This window comes from Mesoplodon densirostris, chromosome 1 (assembly GCF_025265405.1).
Source record: "Mesoplodon densirostris isolate mMesDen1 chromosome 1, mMesDen1 primary haplotype, whole genome shotgun sequence".
NCBI classification, from domain to species: Eukaryota; Metazoa; Chordata; class Mammalia; order Artiodactyla; family Ziphiidae; genus Mesoplodon; species Mesoplodon densirostris.
Window position 1 is genome coordinate 210372131 of NC_082661.1, and position 24357 is coordinate 210396487.

Below are 24357 nucleotides of genomic sequence, written 5' to 3' on the forward strand. Positions count from 1 at the left end.
AAGCAAACACTCCTATTTTTCCACACTTTTTAAAAATAATTACAAACCTACAGGAAAATGAAACGAATGGTAAAATTGACACCTATATACCTATCCCTCCAGCTGTCAAATGGACATGTTGGCCACAGTGTATTATTTCTCTCCATATATCCATTTTGTTTATCTCTTAAATTGTTTTGCTAAAGCATTTGGGAGTTTCAGACACCTGCTAAATATTCAAGTTTAACATCCTAAAAATGAGAATGTCTCCTACACAATATCATTACTGTAATGAAGGAATATGTTTTTAATTAATACGTAACATTCATTTCTCCAGTCGTTGCAAAGCCACTTTTACATTTATTTTCAAAATTCAGATCTCAATTAATGTTCATACATTGTCATTTTGTTTCAGCTATTTTAATCTAGAAAAGTTTCCCTGACTCTTTTAAAACATACATTTATCAAGGTATGATTGACAAGCAATAAAGTACAAACTAAGGTGCACAGTTTCATGGGGGCTGACATGAATATAATGCATGAAAGCACCAGCATCATCAAGGCAAGGAAAACACTCCTCACCTCCCATATTATCTTCAGTCTAGAACACTGCTCCTGTCCCACTCCCTCTTTGTCTTTCAACACACTGACTTTTAGGAAAACTTCAGGCCAGGTGTCTCCTGCAGTGTTCCCCATTCTAGATTTGCCTCATTGTTTCCTCGTGATTCAATTCTGATTGAACATTTTTGTCCAGGACATCACTGGGGCGATGTAGAGTTCCTCCCACTGCATCCCATTAGGGGACGCACAATGTCAGTTTGGGCACTTGGTTCAAGTGGTGTCTGGGCATGTCTCCATGAGAAAGGTCCCTTTCTCCTTCATCATCACAGGCCAAGTGGTCTGTCTCTGATACCCAGCTCCCTAACAAAGACTTTGACCACCAGTGAGGATTCTTTCTGGCTCAGTGGTGGCATTGTGGGTAGCAGATGGTGGTTCTCTAATTCTGCATGCCTACACTTCACTGCTGGCATCCTCTCTAAAGAAGACCGTTCCCTCCCTGACTCCCCCTCTGGCCTTTTCAAAGGTACCTCTTGGGCTCATGGATTCTTTTTTCTCCGATGTGTATAACCCCTTATCTTCTTTGCTGCGGTCCAGAGTGTTCTGTGTTGGGCCTGTCGAGGCCTTTGCCCTGCCTCTGCATCCTTCTGGCGGGTCTCCACTAGTCTCCGGACACATCCCTGCTGTCAGACGTGAGCTTTCAGTCTCGTTCTTTCCAACCATTTCTCCATGACACCCTACCTGCCTTTATTGGTGAAGGACATTGAAAAATCAAGATCTGGGGAGTAAAGCCTTTACAATGTTTGGTGTAAAACATTTGAGAATGTACATGTTAAGAACTATGAAGGATCTGAGATTTGCCTTAGTTCTGAGCTCACAAGTTAGCCTGCCCCTGTGTCCTGGATGCTGGCGGAACAGTATCATCTTGGATCAGACGCAAAGCATGTTCTCACTTGTAGCACAGCGGGCAGCATGAGGTCCATGCTAGCGTCAGTTCCCCCTGTCCTTTCATCATGGATGGGCCTAGATGGATGCTGTGCACGCAGCAAATTTACAGCACAGCCGAGGAACCTCCAGGCCAGGACATCCCAAGCTTCTCTACTGGGCTGCAGGCAAACCTGCCCAATCTCTGCCTCAAAGGGAAGCATCATCTTTATTATGTTGTACAGCAATCTCTCCTCCCACTGCTCTGGAGGGTGATTGTATATAGATTTTCCTAAGCAGTTCCTCACGCAAGCATCCTTGAAAAGATAGTCTAGAACTAAAAGGCAGTCAGTGCCTCTGCTCACAGGATGTTCAAACATTCAAGAGACTGATCGAGAAAACTCTCCTAATATTGGACAGACCGAGAAAAAGCGTTGCAATTTAACAACCGTCGTTTTAGGGACTATAATTGTAATAACCAGCTCCCACTGGTTGCTACCCTGAATTGGATTTGAGATGAACATACAAGCCATTATCCTCGTTAGAATAAAAAACTTTAACCCACGAGCCATAGAAGCCTCTACTAAGTACGTCCTAACACAAGCCACCGCATCCATACTACTTATGATAACAGTCACCATTAACCTATTGCACTCCGGCCAGTGAACCATTACAAAAATACTCCAACAGCATCAACAGTAATAACAACAGCCCTAGCCATAGAACTAGGACTGTCCCCTTTTTACTTTTGAGTGCCTGAAGTAACACAAGGCATCCCATTAACGGCAGGCCTAATCCTATTGACATGACCAAAACTTGCACCTCTATCAATCCTTTATCAAATCTCACCATCAATCAACCTAAATCTAATACTATCCCTGTCCATACTCTCCATTCTAATCGGAGGGTGAGGAGGATTATATCAAACCCAACTCCGAAAAATCACGGCTTACTCATCAATCGCCCACATAGGATGAATAACAGCCGTCTTACTATAAAACCCACCCGTAACAACTCTAAATGTAGCAAGCTACTTCATAATAACCCTCACTATATTCATACTATTTATTCACAGCTCGGCCACTCCTACACTATCACGATCACACACGTGAAACAAAGCACCTGTAATCACAACCCTCACCATCACCACTCTACTATCAATAGGGGACTCCCACCAGTCAGGCTTCATGCTTAAATGAATGATTATTCAAGAAATAGCAAGAAACAATAATATCATCTTACCCACACTTGTAGCCATCACAGCACTACTTAACCTGTACTTCTACATACGACTCACATACTCCACAGCACTGACCATATTCCCCTCCACAAACCACATGAAAGTAAAATGGCAGTTTGACTCTACAAAACAAATAACCCTCCTACCAACCATAATTGAATATCCACAATCCTTCTACCCCCTCACACCAATACTATCGGTGTTGGAGTAGGAATTTAGGTTAGATCAGACCAAGAGCCTTCAAAGCCCTAAGCAAGTATAATTTACTTAATTCCGGCCTAATAAGGACTGCAAGACTATATCCTACATCAGTTGAATGCAACTCAAACACTTTAATTCAGCTAAATCCTCACTAGATTGGAGGGATACATCTCCCACAAATTTTTAGTTAACAGCTAAATACCCCAGTCAACTGGCTTCAATCTACTTCTCCCGCCGCAGGAAAAAAGAAATGTGGGAGAAGCCCCAGCAGAGTTGAAGCTGCTTCTTTGAATTTGCAATTCAATATGAACAATGTTCATTGCAGCTCTATTTACAATAGCCCGGAGATGGAAACAACCTAAGTGTTCATCATCGGATGAATGGATAAAGATGTGGCGGGCTTCCCTGGTAGCGCAGTGGTTGAGAGTCCGCCTGCCGATGCAGGGGACGCAGGTACGTGCCCTGGTCCGGGAAGATCCCACATGCCGCAGAGTGGCTGGGCCCGTGAGCCATGGCCGCTGAGCCTGTGCGTCCAGAGCCTGTGCTCCACAACGGGAGAGGCCACAGCAGTGAGAGGGCCGCGTACCGCAAAAAAAAAAAAAAAAAAAAAAAAAAGAAGAAGATGTGGCACATATATACGATGGAATATTACTCAGCCATAAAAAGAAACGAAATAGAGCTATTTGTAGTGAGGTGGATGGACCTAGAGTCTGTCATACAGAGTGAAGTAAGTCAGAAAGAGAAAGACAAATACCGTATGCTGACACAAATATATGGAATGTATGGGAAAAAAATGTCTTGAAGAACCTAGGGGTAAGACAGGAATAAAGACACAGACCTACTAGAGAATGGACTTGAGGATATGGGGAGGGGGAAGGGTAAGCTGGGACAAAGTGAGAGAGTGGCATGGACGTATATACACTACCAAACGTAAAATAGATAGCTAGTGGGAAGCAGCCGCATAGCACAGGGAGGTCAGCTCGGTGCTTTGTGACCGCCTAGAGGGGTGGGATAGGGAGGGTGGGAGGGAGGGAGATGCAAGAGGAAGAGATTTGGGAACACATGTATATGTATAACTGTTTCACTTTGTTATAAAGCAGAAACTAACACACCATTGTAAAGCAATTATACTCCAATAAAGATGTAAAAACATATATATATATGAACAATTCACCACAGGGCTTGGCAAAAAGAGGACTTAACCCCTGGCTTTAGATTTACAGTCTAATGCCTACTAGGCCATTTTACCTATGTTCATAAACCACTGATTATTCTCAACCAACCACAAAGACATTGGTACTTTATATTTGCTATTTGGTGCTTGAGCCGGAATAGTGGGCACTGGCCTGAGCCTATTAATTTTTGCTGAATTAGGTCGACCTGGAACACTGCTCGGAGATGACCAAATTTATAATGTGGTAGTAACAGCCCATGTGTTTGTAATAATTTTCTTTATGGTCATGCCCATCACTATTGGTGGCTTCGGAAACTGGCTGGTGCCTCTAATGATCAGAGCACCTGATATGGCTTTCCCCGGTATGAACAACATGAGTTTTTTGACTACTCCCTCCTTCTTTCTTATTGTTACTGGCATCATCAATAGTTGAAGCCAGGGCAGGTACAGGCTGAACCACCCTTGGCTGGAAACTTAGCACATGCAGGAACTTCAGTTGACCTTACTATTTTTCCCCTATATTTCGCTGGTGTATCTTCAATCCAACAACATCTCCTTATACTTATCACCATCCGGCAATTACACATTTTATTATACAGCATGTCTTGTTTATTGTCCCTAGCTCGTAAGGCTTTCCTCACTGCCGTATCCTCAGTTCTGCATTAGAACAGTGCCTGGCAGATAGTAAGTGCTTGATAAATATTTATTGGGTAAATGCACTTAACTCCAGATCGGAAAGACGTTTGTACAGATCAGCACTGGACACTGGGAGTCTCAATCCTAGATGTGTAACTGAACTCTTATACATCTTTGAATTTTAGATTAAACTTCCCTTTGTGAAGGAATAATTATAACTAACATCTTAGTGTGTTTACCACGTGCCAGACACTGCACTACATGCTTTGCGTGCATTATTTGGTGTCATCCTCCCAGCCCTCCAAGGAAAGTACTGTTATTTTGTATGTTTTTGGGAAAAGGAACCTAGGAAGCTACCCATGATGATGAGTAGGTTAGCCATGAAGTGCAGAGCTCATCTGAGTATGACACATCACCTGCAAGCCACTCACTGCTGTGACCACGTCAAATGAGGCTGGGACTAGTTTCTACCTTTCATTGCACGTGTAATTATTTAATGTTTATTTTCCCTGCTAGATTGAGAGCAGGGGACCCGATCTCCTGTTTGCCACTGTGTTAATATCTAGGTAACAGTCGGTCAGTGGGTACCTGATGCCATCTCAATCACCGCTCACTGCTTAGCTCTCTGCCAGCCTTGATCCCCTGAATTCTTGTTTATAGCACTGGATTGACTAATGTGAATGGGATGCTGTTTTATGCCATCAAGTGCCTCCCAGAAACCCCTTTGTCCATCTAACACTGGCCGAATAATAAAAGGTAAGAGTCTAAATCCTCCTCCCTTCCTTAAGGTACACCTATTCTGGGAATTACATTGAAGGTTTTTTCATTGTTTTTAACTAAAACATGATTTTAAAAATTCCTTTTGGCAATTACTATGGCATAGTAATGTTGCTTTCAGTTGGGTATCTTTTAACCACACTTACCTCAGTAACTGTAAGATTTTTCTCTTAATAGGTGCAAACCTCTTACTCTTTTAATATACTAGCTAAAACTATGACTTTTTCCATATGATTAAGATAGAGATCAGGGACTTCCCTGGCGGTCCAGTGGTTAAGACTCCACATTCCAAATTCAGGGGGCATGGGTTTGATCCCTGGTTGGGGAATTAAGATCCCACATGCCTGTACAGGGTGGCCAAAAAAAAAAAAAAAAAAAGAAAAGTAAGAAAGAAAGAAAAAAAGACAGCAGGATCAGTGAAATCAGGTTCAGGAGGAGATTACAAATTATTTTCAGGGCAAAAGTGAAGATAAATTTACAATGTCACATTGGTGATGGGCAGTAACTGGGAATCATATCCTCTAGGTTCGTTGATCATGTGATCATCAACACATTAATTAATCCATGTTTTTTCCCCATCTATAAAATGGCAAAACTAGTCATTTTTTTCTACATGCTTAACAGAGATGCTGTAGGGGGCTGTTGCCAGCAAAATGCAACACAGATTAAAGGTACCAGAAAGTAAAACACAGCAAGCACTGTTACCTTATTTGTATCCCACAGGACCAGTTTGCATTTAAGTTTGGCAAATTCATAGGCAGTCTGTCTCCCAATTCCGTGTCCAGCTCCAGTAATCAGGACGATTTCTCTGGTGACTGCTTTTCTCTTCTCTGGAATGAAAAGCATCAGGAGAGACTCTTAAGGTGCAGATGAGAAGGGAGGGCAGAAGCTGGAGGCAGTCCAGAAGGAACTTCATCCTTTTGGTTGCTGCGAGGTTTTGGTATACTTTACCAGTCACTCTGAATTGCTTCTGGGGGGTTGTTGCATCAAATACCAGAGAGAGTAAAAGCGAGAACAAGGAAGGGCTCGTTTGTCAAAGAGAAACAAACAGCCGTTCCTTCTGCTGAGCTGGGCTTGGTTAGGTCTTCCACAACTGGCTCAAGCTGCAGTGCGGAGCGACTGCTCCTGAGCTCAGAAACCTGGGAGGGACAAAACCCAGAGGAGAGCGAAGCTTCCTAGTTCTGGGTGCCGCAGCCCCGACTAGGTGTGCAGCCAGAGCCATCTTTTACTCCCTTTCTCCTGGTCTCCTGAGCCGATCTTGCAGGGTTAGTTGTCCCTTCTTTTGCTAAATTTGATAAATTCCTTTTAAAGTTACAAGGCTAATGGACAGCGTCCGCAGTCCAGATGCTTCCTTGAAACTTGATGGTTGCCCTTCCCTAGTTAAGGGATGCAAATGTAGTTTGCTGTCTTTTTTTTTTTAAATAAATGTATTTATTTATTTTTGGCTGAGTTGGGTCTTCACTGCTGCGCGCGGCTTTCTCTAGTTGCGGCGAGCGGGGGCTACTCTTCATCGCAGTGCACGGCCTTCTCATTGCAGTGGCTTCTCTTGTTGCAGAGCACGGGCTCTAGGCGCATAGGCTTCAGTAGTTGTGGCATGCGGGCTCAGCAGTTGTGGCTTGCGGGCTCTAGAGCACAGGCTTAGTAGTTGTGGCGCACGGGCTTAGGTGCTCCGCAGCATGTGGGATCTTCCCGGACCAGGGATCAAACCTGTGTCCTCTGCATTGGCAGGCAGATTCTTAACCACTGCGCCACCAGGGAAGTCCCCTGTTAATCTGTCTTAATTAATAAATAAGCCCTCCCAAAATTAAGAAGGGTAGAGAAAAAGTTTTTCCTCCCTTACATTCACAGTTGTATTCCTGGCACCTAGGGCGGTGCTTGGTAAATAGTAAGTAATCAGTTAATATTTGTTGTATACAAAATAAATGGAAAAGGGGGGAAACAATTGGAATTCTTATTTTTAGCATACATATCAATTCCAGTAATCACATACAACGCTTTTCTAGTTAAAAGTATTTATTTCTGGGCTTCCCTGGTGGCGCAGTGGTTGAGAGTCCGCCTGCCGATGCAGGGGACACAGGTTTGTGCCCCGGTCTGGGAAGATCCCACATGCCACGGAGCGGCTGGGCCCGTGAGCCATGGCCGCTGGGCCTGCACGTCCGGAGCCTGTGCTCCGCAATGGGAGAGGCCACAACAGTGAGAGGCCCGCGTACCACAAAAAAAAAAAAAAAAAAAAAAATTATTTCTCAGCAACTTTTGTCTGTTTCACCAACTATTATAAGATGCCCTTAAATGTCGGTATATGGTTTCTACATAAAAATAAATAAATAAAAACCAAAAGCCTTCACTTTCTTAAGTTCTGATGACACCCATTTAATTTGGGATGTGGGTAAAGAGTAATATAAAACAGTAAATATTCAAGATGGCATTTCTGTTCTGCCCAAGAGTGGGTTGCAGCACACACACTATGCTCTTGCAGACCTGGGAGTACATGTTCCTGAAGGGAGGAACCTAGGAGACCTGGCTGTCTGAGCCAATTGTGGCGCAGGCCCAGTGTCAGGGAGTGGTTTTGTTTGCATTGTTGTGTGATTTTGTTTGCATTGTTGTGTCGCTCTTTAAACTAAGTCCACTCCAACCTCCCCTCAAGGAATGCAGCGTTAGAAGACTAGGGCTTGAGGAACTTCCTATGAGAACTCCTGTTTCTCCCGTTCTTTGATCAGAGGTTTTGTGAATCACACTGCCTTGCTCCTCCTCCCTAATGAGTAATTCGTCAGCTGAATTAATTTGGATGAGCTGAGCCTTTTTAAGAGCCTGCCTAATACACTTCCAGTGTTCAAAAAGGAACAGTAGGTCCAAAGTGGAGTCACTTATGCTAAGCCCCGGAGAAGCAAACTAAAACTTAACACCTAACTGCAGTGTCAGCCTCACTCAGAAATGTAATTTGGGGTTTGTTTGGTTTTTTTTTTGGCTGCATTGTACACTATGTGGGATCTTAGTTCCCTGAGCAGGGATCGAACCTGCGCCCTCTGCATTGGGAGCACAGAGTCTTAACCACTGGGCCACCAGGGAAGTCCCTGAGAAATGTAATTTTATTTTTTATTTTTTAAAATTAATTTTTATTGGAGTATAGTTGCTTTACAATGTTGTGTTAGTTTCTACTGTACAGCAAAATGAATCAGCTATACATATACATCTATCCCCTCTTTTTTGGATTTCCTTCCCATTTAGGTCACCACAATACATTAAGTAGAGTTCCCTGTGCTATACAGTATATTATTTGTTATCTATTTTATACATAGTATCAATATGTGTATGTGTCAATCCCAATATCCCAATTCCTCCCACCCCCTCCTTTCCCCCTTGGTATCCATACATTTGTTCTCTACCTCTGTCTCTATTTCTGCTTTGCAGATAAGATCATCTATACCATCTTTCTAGGTTCCACATATATGCATTAATATACAATATTTGTTTTTCTCTTTCTGACTTACTTCACTCCATATGACACTCTCTAGGTCCATCCACATCTCCACAAATGACCCAATTTCGTTCCTTTTTATGGTTGAGTAATATTCCATTGTATATATGTGTACTGGGTATATACCCAGAGAAATGTTAATTTTAAACCAATCAGTTTGGAATTTCCTGATCAACACTAGTGAGGTGATCTGCATGATAAACCCCCACCCTTCTCCCCAAAGAAGGTGACCTTGCCTGAAATAATCCTTTCTTTTCTTTTTGACTTCCTTGTCCCCTCCTTCCAGCTTTTAAAAAACCTTCCATTGTACAGCTCCTTGGAGCTCCTTTCTATTTGTTAGATGGGATGATGCCTGATTCACGAATCATTTAATAAAGCCAATTAGGTCTTCAAATTCACTCAGTTGAATTTTGTTTTTTAATACCAGCTTAAGCAGAGGTTAATGGCAGTCAACAACACTGACAGCAAAGTTTATCTGACTACAGGAAGCCAAGTCCAAATATTTATTTTTTAAAAGGCAAGCATATTTTAATAATAGAACTTTACTACCCGGATGGATTGTTAGACATAAACAAAGCTGGACACGAAAGTGGTAAGGACATATTTTGTTCAGTAATACTACAGTATGAACTGAACTCCACTTCCCTGAATCAGAAGGCTGAAGACTTTTCAAAGGCTGGAGTGTGCTAAGGGAAAGTCACTAAGGGGTAGTAAAGGGGTGGGTGGGTGATCCATGTGACTAGGCCATCTGGGTTTGTTAATTGGCATTTGTCAGGGGAGAAAGAAACTTCTATCTTTATGAGAGGAAGCAGCAGTGCAAGTTGAAGAAAGGTAGGTCCTTATCCTCCCACAAGGACTGGGAGCTAGCACAGAGTTATCTCCCTGAATATCTGCATCTTAAGGAGAGGGGCTCACAAGTCCTTAAGGAAACAGTTCTGGGTGGTAGATTTATATCACAAAGGTCAGAGAAAAGAATTTAAATAGCAAGCTTTCTAAAGTAGCTGCTCCAAGAGAGGGCTCTGGGGTCTGTCTGCCTATCCAGGTTTTGCCTGGAACAAATCACAAATTCTTCGGGCAGTGTTGAGCTTTTCTAGGCAGGTATTTTAAAGGGGTGGGGCGCTAGGATCACCCTAGAAGCCATAATAGAGTGATGAAGTAAAATTTATATTTTAAGGCAGGACAAGAAAAAATTACACATAAAATTCTCTGTTTGTCTGGGCCTCCTCCCTCCCTAATGTGCAGTGTGCATCTTTATTACAGTTAACCAGAACTTCTCAAAGATGGGAGTGCCCGCTCAACCATAAAGATCATTTTTTTCCCCCTTTATTCTGACCCTAGCAATGTAACTTCTTAAAAGAACAGTGTTCTTTCCCAGCTCTTTAGGTGAGGGGGCGTGGGGCGGATAGGGATTAGATGCTTGCTTGGCATGTGCTTACCTGGACTATGTATCTTTGGTGAAGTTTATGTAAAATATTAGTCGGTCATTTTGATGTATGATCCTTTGTTTCAAAAATGTATATGATTGTGCCTTCGACTTCTAACAGGCAGAATGGTCCTCCGAGCTTTCTGAGACTGCTTCCTGTGTTATCACCACCAGCTTGGCTCAAATAAAATTCCCTTTTTTCTTCTTGACAGTTAATTGAATTTTCGTCAGCGAGAGTTTGTACAAGTCTCAGTGCAGAGATTCTGAGGGAGTCTTCATATGCCGAGAGCTCTACAGCCTTCAGAACAGTTGTTAAGGTTTGATAAATCTGGTTTTTGAAATGGTCAAAAGTTTTATACGGTCTGTATCCACACCACACCACAGAACCAGTGGGTTATGCACTTGCAAGTTAAATATTTACACATATTAATAAGACAACGAATATCAAACATGAAAACCACATTACAAACTTCTGAACAATCTTGATTTCCAATTTCCCGTGTGGCCAAGTTTTGCCTCTGCAGGTATCTCGCGTCTTAACCCTGGGTTTCTCTTCCAGGCTCTGTGTCTATCTCACAACTGGTTTACTCCTCCGCGGGTTGGGACTTTTACCCATTGCAGTGAACAACCTGGTAGAAAAGAAAGAGAAAAGCCTCGGATGCGGGGATTGCAAGTCTCTCACCTCCCTCCTCTCCCTGCAACCACTCATTACTCAGATGTGGCTGGGACACGCGTGGCTCACTACATCAGCCGCCTGTAACCAATTCCTGCCGGAACAGTCAGGACGACACACTTCTCTCAACCCCCTTTCTTTCTTTCCCTTTCCAATTCTTCGGCTCCTTTCACTTTCCGCCCTTCTCTTCCGCTTTCTCGGCGCTTCCCCAGCCGCCTCCCTAACCGGGTCCCAAACACAGCTCAGCAAGCACGAGAACCTGAACGAAGCCGGCGCTACGAAGCCTGCGCCGTCTTCGCTTTGCGGCGCTGCCGTAAAGTGCCGTCGCGCACCGGGGACGTCACGGACCGGTTGGCTCTTTTCCCGACTGCTGGCGCTGGCCGCTTGGGCGTTCCCTAGGGGGCGTGTTGAGCTGGGCTGTTGTTTGGGGAGGGCATTTGGTGCCCTGTGTGTTGATGAGATAAAACTGGCTGCTCCAGCTCCGGAACCCGAGGGCCGCCCGGTCCTAGTGCCTGCTGGATACCCGGGGCCCAGGGGTGTGGGGAGGCCGGAGGCTGCGGCCCAAGCTCACAGCGACCACGCTCCGCACATCTCCCCGCGGACCGCTGATGGCCGGACGCTTCCTGGGGAAGACTTTAGCCACCGTATCTCTCTCTGTGGCCTTGGCCTCTGTGACTCTCAAGTCCTTGGGCCGTTGCAGCATCGCGGCGTGCAGGTATTCCCTCTTCTAGTGCTGGCTCCTCGTCCTGAGTCCTTGCTTTGCGAGGGGGAAGCAGCTTCTGGTCGGGCGGCTTCAGTAGGCTTTGCTTGGGTCCCAGCTCTTTACAGCCATATACACGTTTTTTTAAAGGCTCTAAAATGTTTTACCTGTCTTTTGAGAAAAACAAGTGGTAGTGACCTTTCTTATGATACTCGAACTTTGCCATCCTCCATGAGTCACTAACATTCTTGTCCCCAGAGAGTTTAAATAGCACATGTTTGGGTGTGGTGGTGTTCCGTGCCATTTTTTTGTTTTTTTGGTGTTTTTTTTTTTTTTGGTTAATACTTAAAACATGATTGTTAAAATTAGCACATGCACGTAGTTTAAAGATGCGAACAGTATAAATGCTGTAAAAGGAAAAATATAAGTCGTCATTGCTCTCCTCCACTTCTCCATTTCAGTGTAGATAACATATTTATTAGTTACCTTTATAAAAAAAATTTGCCTTGGATAAATTCAGGCATTTATGGTAGCTCACACTGCCTCCTCCTTTTATTCCTCTCTCCTTCTGGTTTCTAAACACGATGTTCTAGGTACCATGCCCATGCTAGGCGCGGAGTAATAAACAAGTTTTATGAGGCTGCCTCTAGTTTTTTTGGTTTGTTTTTTGTTTATTTATGTTTTTGCTTGTCATGTCATGTTTACTTTTGGCACGAGGAAATTTTCTTCTATTTGTTTTTTCCCCCGTTTTTTCTTCTGTCCTGTCCTTTTTCCCCACCCCCGGAACTCCAGTGATAGCTTTTGGACTTTCTGGGTAGTGCCTCTATTTCTCTTTTTCTTTAATTTTCCATTGGTTTGTCTTTTTGTATGAAGTTCTCAGAGATTTTCCTCAAATTTATCTTCTAGATTACTAGTTCAGACTGCTGTCCTGTGCATTCTGTCATCTCTTCTACTGAATTGTAAATTTTGACAAGAACTTTTCCCCCCTAATTGCTCTCTTTAATGGCCTTTTCTTATTTTATGGCTCTAAAAGTCCTTTGTATCTGTAAAAATGATAATTAGAATAAAAATTATCTTGTGTTTCCTGAATTATCTGACCCTTCTGGGTCAGTGGTTCTTTTCCTTTTTGGTCCCTTTTCCTTATGTTTTTTTCTCAAGCATCTGGCGGATGCTAGTTATTTATATTTTGATTAATATAGATAATAGGCATTGTTTTCTCTAAACAGGAGCACTGATTGAATTGCCCCCAGGTACCAGTGCACCTTGACCTGATGGTTTCTGCTGAGGGTGTGTGAGCAGGTGGCAGCAGGTGGACAGGCTGGAAACCTCCCCCTTCCCTTTCCAGGCTTTACACGTGTGTAGCAGCTTCCCCGCTGAACATAGCTGCTCTAACTTTATTTCCTCAATGTGAATTACGGAGATATTAAGCCTAAATTTCTGCTGTGTTCTCTAATACCTAATTCACAATAGAGATTCTAGTCCTTCATTTTCTTTAAATTTTGGTTTTATCCTGGGTACAAACAACTAATACCGACTTTTTGTTTGTAGGGTAGGGAGGGAGGAGGGCTGATTTCATGGTTACCGTCCAACTGCTCACTTAGGACATTTGGGCCCACTTATTTCCAATGTAACTCTCTGGTGGGGCATGTTGGTGTGGGGGGCGCTTTGTGTGTGTATGGCGGGGAGACTGGGGGTACATGGGAGCTCTGTGTTTTCTGCACAGTTTTGCTGTGAACCTGAAACTGCTTTAAAAAATTAAGTCTATTAAAAAAAAAAGGCAGGTAGTATCCTTTCCTCGATTCACACAGGGACAGGTACATGGAAAATAAAAGACATAATGCTCTTGTTAAAAAAAAAAAAGTTGACAAAACCAGTGAAAAGATAGTGTTTCAAGCAAGAATGGTCTGAATATCAAAGGAGTAAGGGAGGTCTTGGGGAAATTTTGATGAAGGCTTCTAATACTTTTGCTAAAATTATCCCCTCTGATTTGACTGTGAAGGTATAAAAGTGAAGTTTGCTGAATAATGTGGTTATAAATAAAATGTAATAGAAATATAATAAAAACAAATTTGATTAATTCCTTGTTTGAAGACTTAGGTTATAAACAAATCTATATACTTATATACCTATAATATAAAATTTATTTTCATAATTCTTCCCTTCAGTTTTATTGAGATAAAGTGGATATACAACACTGTATAAGATTAATGTGTACAGCATAAATATTTGAAATACATCATGAAATGACGGTCACAACATGTTTAGTGAACATCCGTCATCACAGATAAATACAAAATTAAAGAAATAGAAAAAAATTTTTTCCTTGTGATGAGAACTTTAGGATTTACTCTTAACCACTCTCATATATTTATATAACATACAGCAGTGTTAATTATATTTATCATGTTGTACATTATATCCCTAGTACGTTTTTGTCTTGTGACTGGAAGTTTGTGTGTACCTTTTGACCACCTTCATCCAGTTTCCCCTCTAGCCCCGCACCCCGCCTTGTGACCACAAATCTGATCGCTTTTTCTATGAGTTTGTTTTTGAAGTATAATTGACCTACCACACTATGTTAGTTCCTGTTACACAACATAGTGATTTGATATTTCCATACATTTTAACTTGATAACCAGGGTAAGTCTAGTTACCTTATGTCACCATACAAAGATAACATAGTTATTCCCCACATCTTACATTTCATATTCGTGACTCATTTATTTTGTACCTGGAAGTTTGTACCTCAATTAATCTTCTCCCTTTTCTACTTCTTTCCTCCCCCTACCACCCTCTCATCTGGCAACCATCTGTTTGTTCTATGTATCTATGACTCTGTCTTGTTATGTTTGTTTATTTGTTTTGTGTTTTAGATTCCACATATAAGTGGAAAGACAGTATTTGTCTTTCTCTTTTCTCTGTGTGACACTTCACTTAGCATAGTACTCTCTGAGTCCAAACGTGTTGTCACAAATGGAAAGATTTCATTCCTTTTTTATAGCTGAGTAATATTCCTGTGTGTGTGTGTGTGTGTGTGTGTGTGTGTGTGAGTGTGTGTGTGAGAGAGAGAGAGACACCTTTATCCATTCATCTTTTGATGGGCACTTAGGCTGCTTCCATATCTTGGCTATTATAAATAATGCTGCTGTGAACGTGGAGGTGCATGTATCTTTTCTAATTAGTGATTTTGGTTTCTTCAGATAAATACCCAGCAGTGGAATTGCTGGATCATATGGTAGTTCTATTTTTAATTTTTCGGAGGAATCTCCATATTGTTTTCCATAGTGGCTACACCAATTTACATTCCCATTAGCAGCGCACAAGCGTTCCCTTTTCTCCGCATCCTCACCAACACTTGTTATTTGTTGTCTTTTTGATAATAGCCATTCTGACAGGTATAAGGTGATACCTCATTGTGGTTTTGATTTGCATTTCCATGATGATTAGCAATGTTGAGCATATTTTCATGTTCTGTTGGCCATTTCTGTGTCTTCTTTGGAAAAATATTCAGATCCTCCACCCATTTTTTTAAATTGGGTTGTTTGTTTTTAACGTTGTGTTTTATGGGTTTTTTGTATATTTTGGATATTAACAACCTATCAGATATATTGTTTGCAAATATCTTCTCCTGTTCAGTCAGCAGCCTTTTTGTTTTGCTGATAGTTTCCTTTGCAAAAGCTTTTTAGTTTGATGTAGTCCCATTTGTTTATTTTTGCTTTTGTTTCCCTTGCCAGAGGAGACACATCCAAAAAATCTTGCTAAGACCAGTGTCAAAGAGTGTACTGATTATGTTTTCTTCTAGAAGTTTTATGGTTTCAGGTCTTACATTTAAGTCTTTAACTCATTTGGAAATTATTTTTGTGCATGGTGTGAGAAAGTAGTCAAGTTTGTTTCTTTCACATTTATTGAAGAGGCTGCCATTCTCCATTGTATATTGTTGCCTCCGCTGTTGTAGATTAATTGCCCATATAAGTGTGGGGTCGTTTCTGGGCTTTTTTTCTGTTCCATTTACCTGTTGTTTTTTTAGTCTCTATTTTATTTATTTCTGTTCTGGTCTTTATGATTTCTTTCTTCCTACTAGCTTTAGGTTTTGTTCGTCCTTAATTTTCTAGTTCCTTTAGGTGTAAGGTTAGGTTATTTATTTGAGATTTTTCTTGTTTCCCGAGGTAGGCTTGTATCACTATGAACTTCCCTCTTAGAACTGCAGGTCCCTTCATTTTTCTGAATTTGATTGAAAATAAAATTGTTTAGAAAATGAACTGTATTAGGAAATAATGAAACAGAAGTGAAAAGTAAATTTACACCAGGATTGGTGGTGCTGAACTCTTTTGGCTTTTGCTTGTTTGTAAAACTTCTGATCTCTCCATCAAATCTGGATGAAAGCCTTGTCAGTATTCTTTTTTTTAAATTGTATCTATTTGCACACTAATAGTGTATATGAGTTTACATTTTCCCATATTTACACCAGATTTATTTTTTATTTTTTTCGCCATACTGTGTGGCATGTGGGATCTTAGTTCCCTGACCAGGGATTGAACCTGTGCCCCCTGCAGAGGAAGTGCGGAGTCTTAACCACTGGACCACCAGGAAGTCTCTGGGTACAGTATTCTTGGTTGTAGGTTTTTCCCTTTCATCATTTAAAAAATATCATGCCACTCCCTTTTGGCCTGCAGAGTTTCTGCTGAAAAATGAGCAGATAGCCTTATGAGAGTTCCTTTGTATGTAACCTGTTGCTTTTCCCTTGCTGCTTTTAATATTCTTTTTTAAATTTTTGCCACTTTAATTATGATGTTGATTTGGTCCTCAGTGTGGTCCTCTTTGGGTTGATCCTGTTTGGGACTCTCTGTGCTTCCTGACCTGGTTGTGTGTTTCCTTTCCCAGGTCAGGGAAGTTTTCAGCTGTTATGTCTTCAAATATGTTCTCTGCCACTTTCTCTGTCTTCACCTTCTAGGACTCCTGTAATGCAAATATTAGTGCACTTGATGTCTCTTAAACTGTTCTCATTTCTTTTTATTCTTTTTCCTTTTTTTCTGTTCTGCTCCAGTGACTTCCACTACTCTGTCTTCTAGCTTGATGATCCATTCCTCTGTATCATCTGGTCTACTGTTGATTCCTTCTAGTGTATTTTTTCATTTCAGTTATTGTATTCTTTGTCTCTGGTTAGTTCTTCTTTATATTTTCTAACTCTTTTTTTAAATTATTTTTTTGGCATCATTGGGTCTTCGTTGCTGCGCATGGGCTTCTCTAGTTGTGGCAAGCGGGGGCTACTCTTCATTGTGGTGCGCACACTTCTTATTGCGGTAGCTTCTCTTGTGGAGCACGGGCTCTAGGTGCTCTAGGTAGTTGCAGCACGTGGGCTCAGTAGTTGTGGCACGTGGGCCCTAGGGCGCATGGGCTTCAGTAGTCGCAGCACGTGGGCTCTAGAGCGCAGGCTCAGTAGTAGAGTGCATGGGCCTAGTTGCTCTGTGGCATGTGGAATCTTCCCAGACCAGGGATCAAACCCATGTCTCCTGTACTGGCAAGTGAATTCATAACTACTGTGCCACCAGGGAAGTCCCTAACTCTTTGTTAAAAACTTCTAACTTCTCACTCTGTTCATCCAGTTTTCTAACAAGTTCTTCGATCATCTTTATGATCATTACTTTGAACTCTTTATTAGATATTGCCTATCTCCACTTCACTTTGTTCTTCTTCTGGGGTTTTATCTTGTTCTTTCATTTGGAACATATCCTCTGTCGCCTCATTTTGCCTAATTTGCTGTTATTATTTTTATGTATTTGGTAGGTTGGTTACATTTCCTGACTTTGTAGAAGTGGCCTTTTATAGGAGACATCCTATGAGCCCCAGTAGTGCACTACTCTCTGGTCACTAGAGCTCTAAGGGTGCCCCGCATGTGGGCTGTGTGGGGCCTTCTTGTATGGCAGGCTGACTACTGTGGGCACTCAGGTACACGTGGCTGGCCCACATCCATCAGTTGCCAGGCTCTGCCTCCCGCAGAAGCTGCCTGCCAGTGGTGGGCAGGGCTGCGTCAGGAGGCAGCTGGCTGCCGAGCCCTGGAGGACTCTGCTGTTGGCTCACCTGTGGGCAGAGCCAGGTTCTGGGTCGGGTGGTAGTGGGGCTGGGGTCCCGGATCTAGTGTTGGCCTCCTGGTGGGCGAGGCTGGGACCCAGGGGATCCCAGGGCTGGTGCCCACCTGCTGGTGTGTGGGCCGGGTCTTGGGCCCTCTGGTGGACAGTGTCCGTCCCCCAGGTGGCTGTGTGCTCAGGGCAACAAGGCTGCTGACCTGCTAGTGGATGGAGCTGCGTGTCCCCACCTAGCTAGCTGCTTGGTCTGTGAGGTTCCAGTACTGTTGCTGACAGGCTTGTGCGTAGGTCCAGGTCCAGGGTCTAATAAGCTGGAGGGAGGATTCCAAAGTGGTGCTTCCCAGCACCAGAGTCCCTGTGGTAGAATGAGCTCCCCAAGATGACTGCCGCCAGTGTTCGTGCCCGCAGGGTGAGTCCCGGTTGCTTCTGCCTCTCTGGGCGGCTCTCCAAGATGAGCAAGTGGGTCTGACCCAGGCTCCTTTCAGATTACTGCTTCTGCCCTGGGTCCCAGAGCGTGAGAGAGTGCAGTCTGTTTCCACTCTCTAGCTCTCCAGAAAGTAAGCCCCGCTGGCCTTTACAGCCAGACATTCTGGGGGCTCATCCTCTCGGCACAGAGAAGAGTCAGGAAGAGAAATGAAAAATTTTTGTGTAGGCTGTGAGGTAAAGGTTAAGATTCAGTTTTTTGTTTTCCCTTTTTTTGTATATGCTATCTAGTTATTTCAGCTCTACACCTCTTATTTTACTCTAAAGTTTATAATTTGTACATTTATCACAGTCTGACTTCAAGTAATATTACATTACTTTGTGTATAATGTAAGAATCCTACAACAGTATATTTCCATTTCCTGTTACTCTTTTATGCTATTTTTGCCATACATTTTTTACACATGTATGTTAGACCATAAACTTTTTTTTTTTTTTTGCGGTACGCGGGCCTCTCACTGTTGTGGCCTCTCCCGTTGCGGAGCACAGGCTCCGGACGCGCAGGCTCAGCGGCCATGGCTCACGAGCCTAGCTGCTCTGTGGCATGTGGGATCTTCCTGAACCGGGGCACGAACTCGTGTCCCCTGCATTGGCAGGCGGACTCTCAACCACTGCGCCACCAGGGAAGCCCGTAAACTATTTTTTAAAATTGATTCCTTCATGTAGACCTAAGAGTCTTCCTTTACATTTGTTTTTGTGGTTGAATTTTTATAACAAACTTCTCTTCCCCAACATTTGTGCTAACAAAAGTAAACTTCTGTCCCTTTTTCTCAACGAAAATAACTTCAGTGAGTAGGTTTCAATTAATAAGATTTAGCAATATTTTTTAAAAATATTTATTTATTTATTTTGGCTGTACCGGGACTTAGTTGCGGCACTCGGGATCTTCGTTGCCGTGTGTGGGATCTTAGTTGTGGCATGCAAGATCTTTAGTTGAGGCATGCAGGCTTCTTAGTTGCGGCATGCAGGCTTCTTAGCTGCAGCATGCATGTGGGATCTAGTTCCCCAACCAGGGATTGAACCCACGCCCAGTGCATTGAGAGTACAGTGTCTTGGCCACTGGACCACCAGGGAAGTCCCTAGCAATATTTTTATGTTTGAAAATAATCTCTCACAGATGTTGGATCTTTACACTAATATGCATCAAATTAGAATTTTCTGATTTTTAAGTCTTCGAAAAGTTCTATTTTGGGGTCTGTGAATTAGGTTCTTTAATTAATTAATTTTGTACTTATATAAAACATTTTTCTTTTTCCTCCCAGTAACTCATTTTCATCCTGTGGATTTCATCTTAACTCCAACATGATGTCTGGTTCTAATGGTACCAAAGAGAATTCCCACAACAAGGCTCGGACATCTCCTTACCCAGGTTCAAAAGTTCAACGCAGCCAGGTTCCTAATGAAAAGGTAGGCTGGCTTGTTGAGTGGCAAGACTATAATCCTGTGGAATACACTGCAGTCTCTGTCTTGGCTGGACCTCGGTGGGCAGATCCTCAGATCAGGTGAGTAAATTAGTTGGTGTTAGCCGGGTGTAAGACTTTTGGAGAAGGTAATGGTTGTATTTGTAAATTATCATTTTACAGTTGAAAAATAGTTTTTATCCAGTGCTTGACTTTATTATAACTCAGTTTCCACATTTGCTTGAATTCTTTTTTTAATAAATATTTATTTATTTATTTATTTTGGCTGTGCCAGGTCTTAGTTGCGGCACATGGGCTCTTAGTTGCGGCGTACGGGCTCTTAGTTGTGTCAGGCGGGCTTCTTAGTTGCGGCATGCATGTGTGATCTAGTTCCCCGACCAGGGATTGATCCCAGGCCCCCTGCATTGGGAGCATGGAGTCTTACCCACTGGACCACCAGGGAAGTCCCTCACATTTGCTTGAATTCTTGCCAAAGCTATTGAGTTCATTTTTGTTTATTCTTTTGGGGGTTTTATGATGATCTTTCCAAATAGGTAAATCTATTTTGTTGTGGAGTTTTTTATTTTATGAAATGACAAGTGGTGGTCTCTGTTTTCATTTCTTTTGTTTGAGTTATCAATAACACATTTTGTGGTTATTTTCCAACATAGCTAGACTTGTATTTGAATAGTGAAAATATTTTTCAGAAACTTTTTCCAGATTACTAAGAACAGGATGATGATAAAATTAGACCAGTGTGAGAAGATAGAAAAGGGATAGAAAAAGGAGAGAGAAAGAGGAAAAAAAATAAAGTCAAGCAAAAATGTTTTGTCTAAATTCAGAGAAGTGCTGTGTTGATTCACATTTTATATGTATGTTTCTTTTGATAAATATAATGATAGAATTGTAAAATGTGCTAACTATGAGCTAGGCACTGTACTAAATATTTTATAACCATTATTTTATTTTATTCTTATAACTATTCTGGAAGGCAGACAGGGTTGTTATTTCTACTTTATAGAAAAATAAACACACACAAAAAATGGAAGCACAGAAAGTTTGTCCTTTGCATATGGTCGGTCATGTAGCTAGTAGATGGTATAGCTTGGACTTGAACTCAGTCTGACTTCAGATTTCATGCCCTTAACTACTCTGCTAAACTGCTGCCCTAGTTTTGTAACATTTTATAAGTTTGATTTAATGGGTAAATTTATTATAAATGATAGTCCTCTCAAGGCCTTATTTAGTCAGTTAAATAAGAATTTTTGCTAGTTGGATTGATCCAGTATTCATTAGGTTGTTAAACTTTACCAGGTCACTTATTGCTGTGACTTGATTTCTTTTTTTTTTTTTCCATTTTTTTTATTAGTTTCTGCTTTATAACAAAGTGAATCAGTCATACATATACATCTGTTCCCACATCCCCTCCCTCATGCATCTCCCTCCCTCCCACCCTCCCCACCCCTCCCCTCCAGGCAGTCACAAAGCACTGAGCTGATCTCCCTGTGCTCTGCGGCTGCTTCCCACTATCTATCTACCCTACGTTTGGTAATGTATATATGTCCATGCCTCTCTTTCGCTTTGTCACAGCTTACCCTTCCCCCTCCCCATATCCTCAAGTCCATTCTCAAGTAGGTCTGTGTCTTTATTCCCGTTTTACCCCTAGGTTCTTCATGACATTTTTTTTTCTTATATTCCATATATATGTGTTAGCATACGGTATTTGTCTTTCTCTTTCTGACTTACTTCACTCTGTATGACAGACTCTAGGTCTATCCACCTCATTACAAATAGCTCAGTTTCGTTTTTTTTTATGGCTGAGTAATATTCCATTGGATATATGTGCCACATCTTCTTTATCCATTCATCCGATGATGGACACTTAGGTTGTTTCCAGCTCCGGGCTATTGTGAATAGAGCTGCAATGAACATTTTGGTACATGTCTCTTTTTGAATTATGGTTTTCTCAGGGTATATGCCTAGTAGTGGGATTGCTGGATCATATGGTAGTTCTATTTGTAGTTTTTTAAGGAACCTCCATACTGTTCTCCATAGTGGCTGTACCAATTCACATTCCCACCAGCAGTGCAAGAGTGTTCCCTTTTCTCCACACCCTCTCCAGCATTTATTGTTTCTAGATTTCTTGATGATGGCCATTCTGACTGGTGTGAGATGATATCTCATTGTAGTTTTGATTTGCATTTCTCTAATGATTAATGATGTTGAGCATTCTTTCATGTGTTTGTTGGCAGTCTGTATATCTTCTTTGGAGAAATGCCTATTTAAGTCTTCTGCCCATTTTTGGATTGGGTTGTTTGTTTTTTTGCTATTGAGCTGCATGAGCTGTTTATAAATTTTGGAGATTAATCCTTTGTCAGTTGCTTCATTTGCAAATATTTTCTCCCATTCTGAGGGTTGTCTTTTGGTCTTGTTTATGGTTTCCTTTGCTGTGCAAAAGCTTTGAAGTTTCATGAGGTCCCATGTGTTTATCTTTGTTTTTATTTCCATTTCTCTAGGAGGTGGGTCCAAAAGGATCTTGCTGTGATTTATGTCATAGAGTGTTCTACCTATGTTTTCCTCTAAGAGTTTGATAGTTTCTGGCCTTACATTTAAGTCTTTAATCCATTTTGAGCTTATTTTTGTGTATGGTGTTAGGGAATGATCTAATCTCATACTTTTACATGTCCCTGTCCAGTTTTCCCAGCACCACTTATTGAAGAGGCTGTCCTTTCTCCACTGTACATTCCTGCCTCCTTTATCAAAGATAAGTTGGCCATATGTGCGTGGGTTTATCTCTGGGCTTTCTATCCTGATCCACTGATCTATCTTTCTGTTTTTATGCCAGTACCACACTGTCTTAATTACTGTAGCTTTGTAGTATAGTCTGAAGTCAGGGAGCCTGATTCCTCCAGCTCCTTTTTTCGCTCTCAAGATTGCTTTGGCTATTCGGGGTCTTTTGTTTTTCCAAACAAATTTTGAAATTTTTTGTTCTAGTTCTGTGAAAAATGCCAGTGGTAGTTTGATAGGGATTGCATTGAATCTGTAGATTGCTTTGGGTAGTAGAGTCATTTTCACAATATTGATTCTTCCAATCCAGGAGCATGGTATATCTCTCCATCTGTTTGTATCATCTTTAATTTCTTTCATCAGTGTCTTATAATTTTCTGCATACAGGTCTTTTGTCTCCTTAGGTAGGTTTATTCCTAGATATTTTATTCTTTTGTTGCAATGGTAAATGGGAGTGTTTTCTTAATTTCATTTTCAGGTTTTTCATCATTAGTGTACAGGAATGCCAGAGATTTCTGTACATTAATTTTGTAACCTGCTACTTTACCAAATTCATTGATTAGCTCTAGTAGTTTTTCGGTAGCATCTTTAGGATTCTCTATGTATAGTATCATGTCATCTGCAAACAATGACAGCTTTACTTCTTCTTTTCCGATTTGGATTCCTTTTATTTCCTTTTCTTCTCTGATTGCTGTGGCTAAAACTTCCAAAACTAGGTTGAATAAGAGTGGTGAGAGTGGGCAGCCTTGTCTTGTTCCTGATCTTAGTGGAAATGGTTTCAGTTTCTCACCATTGAGGACAATGTTGGCTGTGGGTTTGTCATATATGGCCTTTATTATGTTGAGGAAAGATCCCTCTATGCCTACTTTCTGCAGGGTTTTTATCATAAATGGGTGTTGAATTTTGTCGAAAGCTTTCTCTGCATCTATTGAGATGATCATATGGTTTTTCTCCTTCAACTTGTTAATATGGTGTATCACATTGATTGATTTGCGTATATTGAAGAATCCTTGCATTCCTGGAATAAACCCCACTTGATCATGGTGTATGATCCTTTTAATGTGCTGTTGGATTCTGTTTGCTAGTATTTTGTTGAGGATTTTTGCATCTATGTTCATCAGTGATATTGGCCTGTAGTTTTCTTTCTTTGTGACATCCTTGCCTGGTTTTGGTATCAAGGTGATGGTGGCCTCGTAGAATGAGTTTGGGAGTGTTCCTTCCTCTGAAATTGTTTGGAAGAGTTTGAGAAGGATGGGTGTTAGCTCTTCTCTAAATGTTTGATCGAATTCGCCTGTGAAGCCATCTGGTCCTGGGCTTTTGTTTGATGGAAGATTTTTAATCACAGTTTCAATTTCAGTGCTTGTGATTGGTCTATTCATATTTTCTATTTCTTCCTGAGTCAGTCTTGGCAGGTTGTGCATTTCTAAGAATTTGTCCATTTCTTCCAGGTTGTCCATTTTATTGGCATAGAGTTGCTTGTAGTAATCTCTCATGATCTTTTGTATTTCTGCAGTGTCAGTTGTTACTTCTCCTTTTTCATTTCTAATTCTATTGATTTGAGTCTTCTCCCTTCTTTTCTTGATGAGTCTGGCTAATGGTTTGTCAATTTTGTTTATCTTCTCAAAGAACCAGCTTTTAGTTTGGTTGATCTTTGCTATCGTTTCCTTCATTTCTTTTTCATTTATTTCTGATCTGATCTTTATGATTTCTTTCCTTCTGCTGGCTTTGGGGGTTTTTTGTTCTTCTTTCTCTAATTGCTTTAGGTGCAGGGTCAGGTTGTTTACTCATGACTTGATTTCTACCCACAGTTTCCTTATTTAATCCAAAGGTGTGTTTGTGATAGT

The 24357-nt window shown here is 41.5% G+C and overlaps 1 protein-coding gene and 1 long non-coding RNA gene across 2 annotated transcripts in view; one reads left to right on the forward strand and one right to left on the reverse strand.

Annotated features, from left to right (window-relative positions):
- Positions 1-364: 364 nt before the first annotated feature.
- LOC132500042 (uncharacterized) lies at positions 365-11313 on the reverse strand. The gene is made up of 4 exons (XR_009533957.1): positions 10401-11313; positions 6195-6319; positions 5636-5833; positions 365-1282 (listed from the first exon to the last, which is right to left on the reverse strand). It is a non-coding gene; the product is annotated as an uncharacterized LOC132500042 (long non-coding RNA).
- A 132-nt stretch (positions 11314-11445) lies between these two features.
- The window catches only part of NUDT9 (nudix hydrolase 9), a 35703-nt gene continuing 22791 nt past the window's right edge, over positions 11446-24357 (forward strand). Inside the window, exons 1-2 of the mRNA XM_060114824.1 lie at positions 11446-11775; positions 19589-19828. Coding sequence (XP_059970807.1) covers positions 11669-11775; positions 19589-19828 — 347 coding nt within the window. The 5' untranslated portion in view covers positions 11446-11668. The remainder of the gene's footprint in view (positions 11776-19588; positions 19829-24357) is intronic.